Source organism: Taudactylus pleione, unplaced genomic scaffold, assembly GCF_031769625.1.
Source record: "Taudactylus pleione unplaced genomic scaffold, aTauple2 ptg000296l, whole genome shotgun sequence".
Taxonomy (NCBI): Eukaryota; Metazoa; Chordata; class Amphibia; order Anura; family Myobatrachidae; genus Taudactylus; species Taudactylus pleione.
The window spans coordinates 4882454-4897676 of record NW_028284698.1 but is presented as its reverse complement, the minus strand read 5'-3'; the positions used below and the strand labels follow the sequence as shown (position 1 = coordinate 4897676).

General features: G+C 47.7%; 1 protein-coding gene across 1 annotated transcript in view; it reads left to right on the top strand.

Annotated features, from left to right (window-relative positions):
• Window positions 1-14514, top strand: part of LOC148511666 (protein kinase C delta type-like) — a 39283-nt gene extending 24769 nt beyond the window's left edge. The window contains exons 6-9 of the mRNA XM_088482803.1: window positions 3767-3910; window positions 6479-6607; window positions 13598-13814; window positions 14429-14514. Of these exons, the coding sequence (XP_088338929.1) occupies window positions 3767-3910; window positions 6479-6607; window positions 13598-13759 (435 nt within the window). The 3' untranslated portion in view covers window positions 13760-13814; window positions 14429-14514. The remainder of the gene's footprint in view (window positions 1-3766; window positions 3911-6478; window positions 6608-13597; window positions 13815-14428) is intronic.
• The last annotated feature ends 709 nt before the right edge of the window (window positions 14515-15223 follow it).

Here is a 15223-nt window from a genome sequence, read left to right as displayed (position 1 = left end):
TGCTGTGATTTTCGGTTATATGGGGGCGGAGCTTGCATATTGGCTCTGCCCCCTATGCGGCCAGTCACTGTAGGGGGGAATTGGTGTAGCAGGGTTTTTTTCTAGATACTCAGAAACCCCCCTGCAGTCGCTAGTGTGGAGCCGGCTGGCCCCTCTCCTCCCTAGACAAAAGCTGATGCAGCAGCACTGACTGTGCTGCTGCATTCCGTAGAAAAGCCACTGCTGCTGCGGAGCCTTAACCCGGGAACAGGTGTCGCAGGACACCTGTTCTCGGCAGCGTCACATTGACCCTGTGTGGGGGCCCCTGTGTGTGGGGGTCCCGGGACGACCGCCCATGTTGCCCCTCCCTTAATTCGGCCCTGCACATTACACTAAGATTGTTTTCATCAGGTGATAAATTAAAAATGAGTGATAGATTAATAGACATCACAATATGTATGTAATAGAAGATAGAGGTCTGCAGGACTGTAGTGATATAACTGCAACAATCATTTTGGATAGAGCATTCTCACCTAAACCAATCAGATTATTGATTGAAGTAACTATCTACATTTGATTGCATGGAATGTATTATTTTCCATACACACCTGATTAATAATCCTGTAAAAACCAAAGTGAATGATTGGATTGTAAATGTGTGGACAGGCCATATAACTGCTGTATTAATGGCATTTTGAACTTAGTTATATATGAGGGGCCTATTCATCATCCTTATTTTTCACAAAATCATGTGAAAATTAACATTTTCACATACTTTTGTGAAAAGTAAGTGTCGGGGCTATTCATCAAGTTCCGAAAAAGCATTTTTTCAGGAACTTGATGGTGTTACTGACCACCACCCTGAGATGGTGTTCATCCCCCAATAACCTTCACAGACTGCTGTTTACTCAGCAACCTGTTAAGCAGGGCTGGCACTATTACTAGGCAAACGTAGGCATTTGCCTAAGAGTGCCGGCCACTGCAGGGTGATAGTGTGGACAGCACACAAGTGCCGTCTTCACTACACTATTAGTATAACAAACACACAGCCGCCGGCAGCTGTGTGTTTGTTTTAGCAGCCGATGACAGTCAGACAGACTCTCATCGGCTGCTGCTGCGCCCACTGCCAGAGCCATCTTCCGGCTCCTGCAGTGGGTAATGGGAGAGACGTCATGACGTCTCTCCCATAATGCGGAGCAGGCCCGCCCGGGGTACAGAGGAGCGGACGCCGGAGAGGGGATTAAGGTAAGTGGAGTTTTTTTTTATTTTTTATGTGTGTGATTTCCTGGGACTACTGCTGGGGGGGCGATCACTACTGGGGGCACTGCTGGGGGGAGCCTACTACTGGGGACACCGAACGACTACTACTGAGGGAACTGCTGGGGGGAGGCTACTACTGGGGACACCGAACGACTACTACTGAGGGCACTGCTGGGGGGGATCACTACTGGGGGCACTACTGGGGGGAGGCTACTACTGGGGACACCGAACGAATACTACTGAGAGAACTGCTGGGGGGAGGCTACTACTGGGGGCACTACTGGAGACAGGCTACTACTGGGGACACCGAACGACTACTACTGGGGGCACTGCTGGGGGGAGGCTACTACTGGGGACACCGAACGACTACTACTGAGGGAACTGCTGGGGGGAGGCTACTACTGGGGGCACTGCTGGGGGGAGGCTACTACTGGGGACACCGAACGACTACTACTGAGGGAACTGCAGGGGGGAGGCTACTACTGGGGACACCGAACGACTACGACTGAGGGCACTGCTGGGGGGATCACTACTGGGGGCACTACTGGGGGGCTGCAACTGGGGGCACTGCACGAGGGGGATTAGTGCTGGTGGCACTCCACAGGGGGCGCTACTACTACTGGGGGGTATTATATAAAGGGCACTGCATAGGGGGAACCACTACCTGGGGCAATGTGTAGGTGGGACTACTACTGGGGGCATTATATAAGTGGCACTGCATAGGGGGACCACTACTGGGAGCTCTGCATAGGGGGCCACTACTAGGGGCACTGTATAAGGGTTTGTGTAGCTATCCGCGGATGGGGGGGCGCAAGGCTTAAGAAATGCCTAGGGTGCCAAGAAACCTTGCAGCGGCCCTGCTGTTAAGATTTACATGGCAGCCACAAATCTATTCAGAACTCCCTGCTGTGTGTGCACTGGCGAGCCCCAGAGCTGAGCCCTGCAGACATGTGGCCCAGCTCACCGAAAGAAGACAGGTGAGCAGGCTAATGAGAAGGAGGGGGAATGGACACCCACGGGGGGGAAGGGTCAAACACCTGTGGGGGATGGGAGGGGGGTCGAATCGTACACCCACGGGGACGGCAGTAAAATCCGCAGCCAGCCTGACTTCGAGCTGTGTTTGAACTTGTGATAATTATGTTTTGATGAATAGGCCCCTGAGTATTATACTATTTTTCAACACTTTTATTTGACAACTTTTAATAAATAACAAAATGAATAAAATATACAGTTTAATAACAAAATAGTCTAGTATTATATATGTAGATAGAATGTTCCATAACTGAGACGCCGGACCCATGTTACCTGTGTACGGGATCACAGAGGCAGGAAGTAACACACCCCTAAATGGACGAGACACACTTGTGTTTTTTGCCGACACTTCCTGTTGTCACCCCCAGATGCTCCCTGTCTGCCAATTACACTGTGATTAATAACTGGCAGCGTATGACTACGGTAATGTACCGTGGTACCTGCGTAGTGGCAAATAATTGCTCCACTTATGGAAACATTGGCATTGTGTACATCTATGAATCAGGCCCATTAGCCATTGTCAGAGATCTCTTATGGGGCAAATGATAACGATATAGTTTATATCGTCCTTTTTTTTTTAACTCCTACAAAGACCAAACTATGGTCGATGCGCAGGCATGGATGGTCGATATCAATATCGACCATCGTCTGTGCATGCAGGCCAACCTGGTCGATATCGAGCAGGTTAGCCTGTTTACTATAGGGACCCGCGATAGTTGATCGTGGGTCGTTACATCGTTTGGGGGGTTGGTGCATATTGCTGGATGTTCAATATCGAACATCCAGCACATGCAGGATGATCAGACAATGATATCTGATCGTTGTCTGATCGTCACATGTGTACGGGCCCTTAGTGAGACTTCAGGTTCTCACATGTGATTTACGTTGTTACAGTTGTATTTGCAAGATCACTGGTGACCCAACACTGCAGAGAGCTAATCCCCACACCCCCTGGTGGTCCCTCTGCTTTAGCTGTACCAAGTCCTGGCTATAGCACTGGTGCTGGTTACACATTATTAGGGGATGACAATGAGTTCTTAGTTATTTATTTGGATCTTTCTAATGATGGCCATCATCATCGTCACGTGATTTATAATGTTGTCTTGTGATGTTACTATGTAAACAGTAAGAAAAGGTGAGTAAGGTAAGAGACAAGACAGTAACTATTATTATATTCCTGATATCCCAGCTCAGGGAAATATCTATGATATATAAATAATGAAATAAGGAGCTGAGTAATAGTAATGCCTGTATAGTATACATGCAGCCTTCCCCATACAACCCAGCACATGCCAATAAGATTACAAGATTGCACAGTCACTCATCAGTGTTCTGAATTGGAGCATTACATTGTATTGTTATTCTACCTCCATGTATTCTATCCCCACATAAACACTTATTATATAGAGTGATGGACTGGGGCAGTGAGATAAAAGAATGTAAATTAGAGAGGGATTGGTGACAGCCATAATAACTATTATCTCTCTTCTGGTAGATGCGGTCTGGCAAGAACTACAATGCTGGTGCTGACTGGTATTCGTTTGGTGTCATCCTAACCCAAATGATCACCAGCAGACTTACCTTCCAACGTAAGCTATTTAAAGCACCAGGCGCAGCAGCCAGAGACATCATTGTAAAGGTAACCTAGATATTACGTTATTTCTGTAACTTATACAATTCTAATGGCTATAGATAATGTCGTATAACATTATATACAGCATGAGGGAAATCCTAGATGTTTAATTTAAAATATAATTTATCACTGTGCTATAGGTTTCAAGATTATGGTATAATTTCACCACTTAATTTTGCCATATAACTGATTGCCGCTTTAAATTAAGAGGCAAACTTGTCGAAATTATGCCAGGTCCGTAATTTTGGACCTATTTAATATCCCTCTCTGTGTGACAAGGGCAGACACAAATGGGTTCCTATGAAACAGCATTTAACACGGGGCGTATCTATAATGGGTGTAGGGCACATGGGGCCCTGGGTCCAGGGGGGCTCACATCGCACACCCTGCTCCCATAGTTTCTAATACTTAACTCTCTGAAGTTCCACGTTGGATGGAGTGGTGCTACACAGAACGCCTGGAAAATAGCCGAAGCGGCCACTTTCCTGGCATTTTGTTCATGCACAGTAGACTCTGGGCACAGGCTAGTGCCTGGACTGTACTGAAACTGTCAGTACGCCATGGACGCCGGAGAGAGAGGAAGAGGTCCTGGATGGTGAGTGAACACGGGCCCCCTCCTCTCTAAATATGCCTCTGATTTGACATGAGCAATTATTACACTTTTCTTTAGACACTGGAGACAGTATTAGCTGCTCATCAGAGGCACAGGGCCCACACCGCACACCCTGCACCCATACAGTCTTTATACATACCTGTTGTCTCCAGAGTGCTGCAAATAGTATTAGGACAACGGCGGCGGCTATTTTCCCAGAGACTTGCGCACTAAGTCAGAATCTGCTGCACACACCGCAGCACCACTAAAGGGAGGAGGGGGCCCACACTGAGTCTGCAATGGGCCCCCTCCTCTCTTAAAACGCCTCTGCTGCTCATGTGATGCCATGTTTAAAATTCATTGCTTTATAAATGCATAGATGCAGCATATAAACCCGTGTGATACCACTCTAAGAGATCCCATTCCTAATACATGAGATTAACAAATTTTCCTGATAAATGTGGCTCTGGATTCCTGATCAGAGATATTTCCCTCATACACAATATGATGCAGCAAGATAGATAAAGGGCTATTTATCAAAATGCAGCAATACAAAATGCACCACTCATTGCTGCAATAGAAAATCAATTGATGCCATTTACTGATAAAATATCACCTTGACAGCTGAGTGATGCTATGAGTGATACTCCACTGCTTGGCAATACTGGTCACTTACTGCTTTACCGGGCAAGTCTTGGTGGCTAGCCAGGTCACGTATGCAGCCTTGGGTTTCCAGCTACACTTATATACTCATATATATCACAGGTGACGCAACAAGTGGTGACACCTCTCAATTTTCTGCAGTCGCAAAAGGGGCCTGGCCTTGTGCCCCATGACACCACACCCTAGATTTGTGCTATTTTCGGGGCGTGACCGCAAGGTCACGCCCTCATACTCGTCATGCTGGGGGCTTGTCCAACACAACAGGAGATAATGGGAAGCTCCAGCCTCCACCAGCACAGTGTGTATGACACATCATCCATAACTCCTGCAGCTCTGCTATTTTGGTGTCACCCCCTTGGATGATGTCACCCGGTATGGCTTGCACCCCCATAGGGAGGTATATACACAACTGACTACATCATCAAACTCAAACTATTTTTACCAATGTATAGTGAGATAATATGGAAAAATACTAATTATTCTAACAAAGCCCATAAACATATTTCTAGTGGTCACATGTGTGGTCTTTGAAGAACTCTGGCTGTGTACCCTTGGCCTTGAACACCATGATGTTACATATAACTATATATTTGTCTAGTAAGATTTATAAGAGTAATTATTTCATTTCCAAATTTCTAAACAATTGTCCACTTTATAATGAAGCCAGACCTGATCCCCCATTGTTGCACAGACATATGACAGGGAATATGGGAAGGAATGACTTGGTGCTTAGGTGTTCCTGGAGTGGGAAATGATGATGGGCTACTGTGACTTTATGCAGCTGATGGGCTGTCTACTGAGACACCGGCCGGCTATTGCTGTAATGGTGCATCTATTTGTGCACTGCAGCAGATTACAGCATCGACTGGACATCAGTTGCACCAACGGACATGGCTGATGGTACATGGCCACTGGTGCCAGTGTAAATGCATCTTACAATGCAGTTCGTGACATAAGCCACCCCCAGTAACTGGCCAGGAACTTCTATCAGAATTGTATATGTCTCCATGAAATTCCAATCTGCGTCCCCTGGCGGTAACCATCATGATGCTTGCACAGTGCGTCTCAAACCCATGCACACATTTATAACATCCGGCACTTTTGTCTGATGTATGAAATGCATCCTCCTCTGCATCAGGCCCAATGTGAGACATGCTACAGTCCCCAGATAGAATCTCAGTGTTATCATACTGTGGCCATGGACAGATCACTTTATATTCCTCTGTGCCAGGCAGCAGAAATGTGTATAACATGATTGTGCTGAGCACGTCTGCTGTATTAATTAAAGTCACTAAATTAAATACAAATCACTTTTTCAGCTGCGCGATAAAGATCCGACCAGACGACTCGGAGTGCATGGAAAGATCCGCCACCATCCATTTTTCCAGCATGTTGACTGGGTCTCAATTGAAGCTCTTGAAGTTGCCCCCCCATACATACCCGCTCCAGTAAGTATAACACAGAACTTGTATGAGCTCCTGGGCAGCCTGTAACTAAATGCAGATCAGCAGATGATGTATAAGTGTCAGTCACATAGATATAAGGAGATGTGAACATGTCACTTCTACCATGTAACACACACATGTCCAGTTTAATCAATACTTTCGAGTATGGAAGGAAACCCACACCAACCTGGGGAAAACATACAAACTCTATGCATATAAGGCCTTGGCTAAAAATGTAGCTCATGACCCCAGTGCCAGAAGGCTGCAATGTGACTAATATGCCACCTGGCTACTTTTACACAATTATAAATGGAAATTTTAAAATAAGATATTCTTGTGAGCAGGGCTATACAGTAATTACTGACAAGATACATTGGGGCATATTCAATTGGGCGCGAGGTATACCGATGGAAAAAAAAACTTGCGGCCCTCGCACCCCAATTTTGGATTACTTTTCTAATTGGATACAGTGGGTATCGGGAGTGTGCATACCTGCGGTATCCAATTTAAAAATAGTGCTTGCGGGGTTTTCAGAGCTGAAAACCCTGCGCCGCGTGAAAAAAAAAATTCTACACTTACCTGCCCAGGGGTCTCCGATGGTCTCCACAGCTCCCGGCAGCCTCTCCTTCATCTTCTCACTGGAGAGGGGGCTGTTGGGAGGCTCCAAGGGCTGGTGGGAAGAGCGAGGGCTGCTGGGAGATGTAGTTCTCCCAGTGCCCATTATGGGGGGCACACAGACACTTGAAGGGACAAACATACCGGGGAAAACACAACACTCATATACACACACTCACTCATACACACTTACAAACACTAACAAACACTCACACGCACTGACATACTCACCCTGCTGCATAAGACCCGGCTTCCGACGCTGGATGCCGAAGACAGTGCTGCAGAAGGTAAGTAATTAAGGACTACTTCCAATTGCTTAATTAGTCCTCAGGGGGTGTGCTGCCAGGGTCCCAGAGAAAGTCCCACTGATTATTCCTAAAATTATTGATTTGGGAAAAAAAAATCAGACTTGCTCTGGAGGAGGCGCGAGAATAAAAACCTCCCAGCGCTCAAAATAGAAAAAAACCTGCACCTAATTGAGTAGCAAAAATCCTGCACCTTTTCTCCAATTGAATATGCCCCATTTATAAGAGTTTTCTTTCTACAAGTGGACATACAGTATATAAGAAAGGACTTTTATTACTTTGACAATAATTTCTTATAGCTGAATTCACATCTGTGACCAATTTCAGGTTTGATTACACTGACCCTCATAGTAAGTTTATAAGAACACACAGGGCTCTTATTTAACCACTTAACTGACAAATTCTTTTTCCAAAAACAGCTCCAAAATTGTTGGTTTCTTTTATGATTGAATCAGGTCAAGAACATAGGCCCTCATTCAGAGCCGTACGCTCTGAGCAGAGCGCACGCTCTGAATGAGGGCCGGGCTCCATTTTCATGGAGCGTCCTCCTGGACGCTCGTATAGCTGTGGGTCACCACCCACAGGCTATACGAGCATGCATTGTGATGGTCGCGATGGTCGAGACCATCGCGACCATCGAATTTGCGAGCCGGAGCCTGCGGTTGAGGTTTTGAACCGCAAGCTCCGGAGTGATTTTGGCTCTATCAGAGCCAAAATCACTCCCACTGACATCACTAGTGATGTCAGTGGGCCGGCTTCTGACGGGAGGCGTTCCCGTGGGAACGCCCCCGTCAGGGAGGCACGCCCCCGGCACGCCCACCAAAGGGGGCGTGCTGTCAATCAACATTGACAGCACGCCCCCTTTGATCGGACACAACGAGCGAAGGACTTTCCTTCGCTCGTCGCGTCTGGCGCATGCGCACGACGGAGCTCCCTCCGTCGTGCGCATGCTCAGTCCATAACATCGACCCACTTGCGAGCGGACAGCCGCTCGCGAGTGGGTCTGAATCAGGCCCTAAGTAATTTATATACAGAGAGTGCCGGATCCTATGCTACGTATATATATATATATATATATATACACACATATATGCATATATATATATATATATATATATATATATATACACACACATACATATATATAGATAGATATATATACACACATATATGCATATATATATATATATATATATATATATATACACACACATATATATATGTACATATATATGCAGAAATGTATTTACATGCGTATATATATATATATATATATATATATATATATATATATATATTACTATTGTGGCCCTTATCAAAACTGGCATCATGGGGGTTGAGGAGGAGGAGCTGAGGCCGGGGTGGGAGTGTGCGGGGGGCTGCCTGGGTACATAGAAGCAGCAGCCAGAGCCTCGGCTGCTGCTTCCTGTACATTGTAGTTCCGGAGCCACAGCGGGAGCGTGTCCCGCTGGTGGCCCGGACACATAGCAGCAGCGGCGGCTACCAGAGCCGCTGCTGCTCCACCACCAAACAGTGATCACCTAGTGATCACTGTAGTGCCGGAGACGCAGCGGGAGGGTCTCCCTCTGGCGGCCCGGGTACAGAGCAGCAGCGGCGGCTACCAGAGCCGTGGCTGCTGGGGCCGGCTGCCCGATCACTGCTGGCCACAGTGATCGGGTCACAGCATCAGCTGCGGCTACATGAGCCGTGGCTGCTGCTTCAATGTCAGTGCACCGGGAGGGGGTTGCCAACGTTGCCCGATCACTGTGGCCAGCAGTGATCGGGAAATGCTGGCGAGGCTGCCATGCTTGCAGAGGGACCAGAAGGTCCCTCTGATGTAGGCGGCTGCGGGAAGATTAGCTTCCCATAGCCGCCTAGTGGGCATTTCTGACTGGTCGTATCAGATACGACCATGTCAGGGAAAGCCCAGCCTGGTGCTCGTATCTGATACGACTGTGCCAGGCAAGTGGTTAAAAAGGAAAGTGAAGAGCGGCATAACAGCATCACCTCTTTTCTCTGGTCTTTTATCTCCGTATTTATATATTTATGGGTGTCGGGACAGACCTAGCGAGTAGATAACAAAGGGCCTGATTCAGACCCAGTTGCAAGCGCTGAGTGCTCACAACCGGGTCGATGATGGCCCACAGCGCATGCGCACGACGGAGCTGGCTCCGTCGTGCGCATGCGCGAGACCAGACTAGCAATGGGCAATCCATCGCTCCAGATCTCGCACCAAAGGGGGCGAGCTGTCGGTGTTGAGTGGGGGGTTGCTGCCCAAACGGAGGCGTTCCCGAGGGAACGCTTGCCGTTTGGGGGCGGCCCCACTGACATCACGAGTGATGTCAGTGGAGAGCTTTCGGCTCTGTTAGAGCCGAAAGCTCTCTGGGGCTTGTGATGAACGAGACTCGTCGCAAACCCGCTGGTCGCGATGGTCTACCATCATCATGGCCGCTCACTATAGCTGTGGGTGGTAACCCATAGCTATGCGAGCGACCAGAAGGCCGCTCCTAAAAAAACAGCGCCCGCCCTGATTCAGAGCGAGTGCTCGCTTTTTGCGAGCGCCTCTGAATCAGGCCCAGAGTCCACTGCCATCTTTTACCCTTCTGCCTCAAAGTAGCCTGGGGTGCAATGCAGTATGGGAGAAAGCAGGAAGAGATTCGTCTCTTCTTGCTTATCTCCCTGAGGTTGCACATAATGCCATCCTTAAATGGTGTTATATTATAGTGAGAAGCTTTGAGCAGTGCCTTGTGCCTGAGTGGTGTCACTCTTTCTTTATGAATTGGCAGGCTTCATTCTCATAAATGCTGGTTCAGGGCACAAAGATTTCCTCCTTGGGATCACAACACAGGTGAAACACAACACAGTCGCTGCACTGAGCAAAGCCAGCTGTGAGCACCCAGTGCACCAACATATCCGCCAAGACACATGGGCAAGATGGTGGCATCTGTGGAGGTGACACCTGGTGTGGGTAGGGGCGAGGAGGATTATTGTGTATGTAGCAAAGCTGTGCGGTGACAAAAGGGGCATGGCCTCCCAGGACATGGGCATGGCTCTGCGGGTAGGGGACATGGCCTCGCGGGCCAGACCCTCATTTTAGTCACTCCAGGGGCCCGGGAGATGCTGGCTGCCCCCGGAGACAAGTCTGTTACAAAGTGCCAGCTCCCTTCTTACAGCATGCTTGCCAACCCTCCTGATTCTTGCAGGAGTCTCCCGTTTTTCTAACAAGCCTCCCGCTGCCTCGCAAAACTATTAAATCCCCTGCACGCCCCACAGCTCCATCTGAAACCCAGACTGTGTGTGCACAGGTCCAGATGTGAAAGGGGCGGGACCTGACAGCAGTATGCCTGGCCACGCACCACGGGGTTGTGGTTAACATTGGCCTCCTCCCCCAGCAAGCAGAGCCTCCTGTGTGGCTGTAAGTGCAGGGAGAGACATCAGTTCCCTCCTGCTACAGCGGGGACAGCAGTGGCTACATCTCCTTCTCCTCTGCATAAACAAGTAAGGAATTAATAGTTGTACTGCTCAGGGGGTGTGTGAAAGGAGAGCAGTACAAAGTCAGATTGGGTGGCAGGGGGGGTTGAGCACAAAGGAGGTAAGTGCTCCAGGCCCACCTCTATCGGCCCCCCAGCCTTTGATTATCAGAAACTAAAAAGTGAAAGGAAAAGGGGGAAGTCCGAGCAGTGTGGGGGGTGGGGGGGGCGTGGCACTGTGTGTGCAGCAGGATATGAGCAGCATGAGGGAGAGGGGGATTAGTGCAGACAGTGGGCCTGATTCATTATGCGCTCGCAAGCGGGTCGATGTTTGGCCACTGCGCATGCCGGCTCCGAAAAGCGCATGCGCGAGACCCGGCTAGTTATGGCACCAAAAGAGGGTGGCTTTCGATGTTGATCGACAGCTCGCCGCATTTTGGAGGCGGGCAGGGGGAGTGGCTGGCCAAATGGAGGCGTTCCCGACAGAATGCCTGCCGTTTGGGATCGGCCCCACCGACATCACGAGTGATGTCAGTGGTGAGCTTCCGGCTCTATTAATAGCCAGAAGCTCACTGGGGCTTGCAGGAACGAGACCCTACCGCAAGAGTGTCGTTGCAAGCTCCGATGGTCGAGACCATCGTGACCATCACCTGGCCGCTCGCAATAGTTGTGGGTGGTCACCCACAGCTATGCGAGCGGCCAGGAGGCTGCACAAAAAAAAACAACGCCCTGATTCAGAGCGAGCGCTCTTTCAGAGCGTCCGGCTCTGAATCAGGCCCAGTGTACACAGTGTGAGGTACTAACAGGGAGGGGGGACACTGTGTATAAGTGAGTGTGACAGTATGTATGTGTGTGTGTAAATGTGTGACTGTATGTATATGTGTGTGATTGCCTCTCTCCCCCCCAATACTAGGGGTCACCTCACCCTGCAAAGCTGCTAATATTACCTTTATGGTGCCGATGTCACACTATTACACCCCCAATAACACTGTGAACCAGCATCCTACATACACTCCCCCCCATGCTAGGGTCACCTCACCCAGCAGGAGGCATTGCTGGCAGCTATAATTATTAACCTTGTGGTGCCCATGTTACACCTATTACAACCTACTCTTGTTGTACCTGGAAGTGACGTGTAGTGAGGGTGGAAGTGCGGATCCCTGCCCACACAGTTCACTAAAAAATAAACTTGTCCCATCGTGGGCTTACCACGCTTCAGGCTCTGTGGCTCGCCACAAGATTATATTTCCACTCTATGCCCACTTGGATGGTAGAGAATGACGTTGGACAGTAGCTGATGACGGCAGGGTACAGAAAATGAGGGGGATCTAGCTGTAACCGTCACCTCACCCTACTACAGTTTTTATTTGCCACTACAGGATACACCCATGAGAGGAATTATATATGCCCATAGGCAGAGCTAGATACGCCTTTGGGGCGGAGCCTGACACGTCCCCTCAATGGTGCCCGAGCAGTGCATTCTACTAACAAATATAATCTCCCTGAAACTAGTTTTCAAAAGTGGGCAAGTATGTCCTACAGTGCAGCACCCAGCTCCTGTTACTGAGGAGGAGTCTGCACATTGGTGTCACCCCTCGGCCAGTGACACACGGGTGCGACCCGCATACCCTTGTGACGCCCTGGCCACAAGTTGGCACAAGCCAACTTGTGGCCAGAGATACTGAGATACTGAGCAGAATAAGGGAGCTCATTATGAAGCAGGGAGTAGGTACACTGGCACTCCTATGTTTCCAGAGCAGTAAGGTCTGAGATTTACTTTCTAATGGTGCATACACATGGTCAGACTTGCTAAATCAACGTTGGACGATTTACACTATTTTACCAATGATTTCACAAACGATGAATGATGAACAATTTCTGACAGTAATTAAATTAATGAAATTGTCCAAATCTGACTGCAAACACAGTCGATTTCAGAAATCTGACATGCGGGCACGCGCATTGTTCGTCGTGCATGTCAACGATATGAACGATGTAGCGATTTTTACAATTGTTATAGTTCATATCCTCCAAAAAATCGGACCGTGTGTACCCTCCATTAGAGTGATATTTTGGAAATGAGATTAGGGTGGATGTGGTGCATTTCCTTTTGTGCAAAGGGAACATTTCCACTATTATTGGGGCTTTTCTTAGCCTTCATATTGCACTTTGGGGGAGAAAGACATTTATAGCATCTCCCCCACAAATTGCAGGTTTTTAAGAGTGGTGTTGTTGCCCATAGCAACCAATCAAATTCTTCTTATAATTAGTCTAGTACCTTCTAGGAGATTATAGCTAGAATCTGATTGGTTGCTATGGGCAACATCTCCACTTCTATAAACCCGCACTTTAGTAAATAAACCTCTAAATGTTTATGTTATTGAATGGGGGGAAATAAAGTGGTTGGAGGTTGGAGTGTAAAGTGATAGTTACACTTTCTATAGTGACTCTGGAAATTCATTATCCTGTCTGCACACCAAGGTGCTCTTCTAGGTTACGTAGGCTTCTCCTGAGGGCACAGAGCACACAGACGTTTCATAAATGCTGTTTTTCTATCTTACACATTGAAAGATGCAATAATCACTTATTTCTTCTTTCTGTAGTCAGCCATTCCTCACTCTGGATGCAGAAAGAACCACCTGGAAAGTCTGGAAGCAGCCGAGGCCAGCAAACAGCCAATAACATCTAAGGACCAGGCAGTATTTCATGGGTTCTCATTTACCAACTCCACCTGGAGAACCCTGCCAAAGCCACCCTGCCTATAAGTACACAGAGCTCAGGCAGCAGCACTGCTGGTTACACCAATGGAGGTCTCTGCATGTATGTACATAATATATTTATATTTTATTATTTGTAAACATGTTTAATTGAATATTTTAATTTTAAATGAATGAAGGATAAAGAAAGAAAAAAGGGAGCTAGAACTAACAATAATGTAAAGAGCAGTAATAATCAATATTCATAATGAAAGGTGTACAATAGGCTTCTCAGAAGACCAAATGGAGAAACAATAGCAGTCTTGAGATAATTACCTAAACTGACATACAGCTTGAGTTATGCATAAGAAATATAATAAAATGGGGGAAATTGAGGGCAGGGGGTGTGGAGAAGAGGCCTGTCAGGGATGTTAGCAGAGGACGGACACCTCAGAAGAAGCAAGAGAACCATGCAATATCAGTTGTTTCACGGGGCCTTATGGTGCATGATCCAGGGGGAACAAATGCTGGAGAATTTATTACAGCGCTCATGAAAGACGCTAGTAATGTACTCTAGATGGTATGTACCCAAAATGGAACTGATCAGTGCAGTGGATGATTGGGTTATTGTATGTCATGTAGAGCATAATAGCCAGGGCTGCATGTAAATGATTGTAGAGTGTATCACCAGAAATAGAATAGGGACAGGATAAGTAATAAGGTGCGTTCTGTCCACAGATCATCTGGTAACATCAGTGAGAGCCTGCTAGTAGAACACCGTCATGTCCATGAAGAGTAGGAGCAAGGATTCCACCGAGGTCGTCAGATGAGTTCGTTACTTAGTGAGTATAGTTTGGTTAGGGACATGAATGGTGGTGCTCTCACAGAACTGCCCTTCCTTTCTTTACAGCAATCCAAGGCTGGTGTACAAGGCAGGGATCCTCTTCTCCCGTGTCAGTGCTGCGTCCATCAGTGAGGCCTGAGTTTTATTCCCTGATTACTGCTGGATCACAGCATGGTGAGTCAGGAATTTGAGGTGTCTCTCTCTTAGTCCTCTAGCTCTACACACCCTTACTTTTTGGCATAGTGGGCAGGATCATTGATCACTATAATATAGTAGGACCAGCCCTAGCTCTGTATCTATTTAATCACTAGCCATTCGCTGCTCACAAATATTTCTACTATATGCCACCCTTTGCCTACCAGCTTCTATCTCACATTCCATGCTCTACCCACCAGCTTTTTGTTCATATTCCCCCTGGTAACCAACATTTCCCTCACATGCCCCCAGGCTCACCAGATTTCTGTCACATGCCACACACTCCCTACCAGCTGTTCTCTCACTTGTCTTATCTCCCATGACACCCTCTGGCCACCAGCTTTTATCCCATAAGTCAACCCTTGCCTTCCAATTTTTCTCACCCCTGTCATTCCTTGCCAATCATCTTTGTATTGTTCTAATCATTTTTATAGTCAAAACTCTGCAGTCTGACAGGGAGTATGACTGCACATCCCTGTCTCTAACATGCCCAT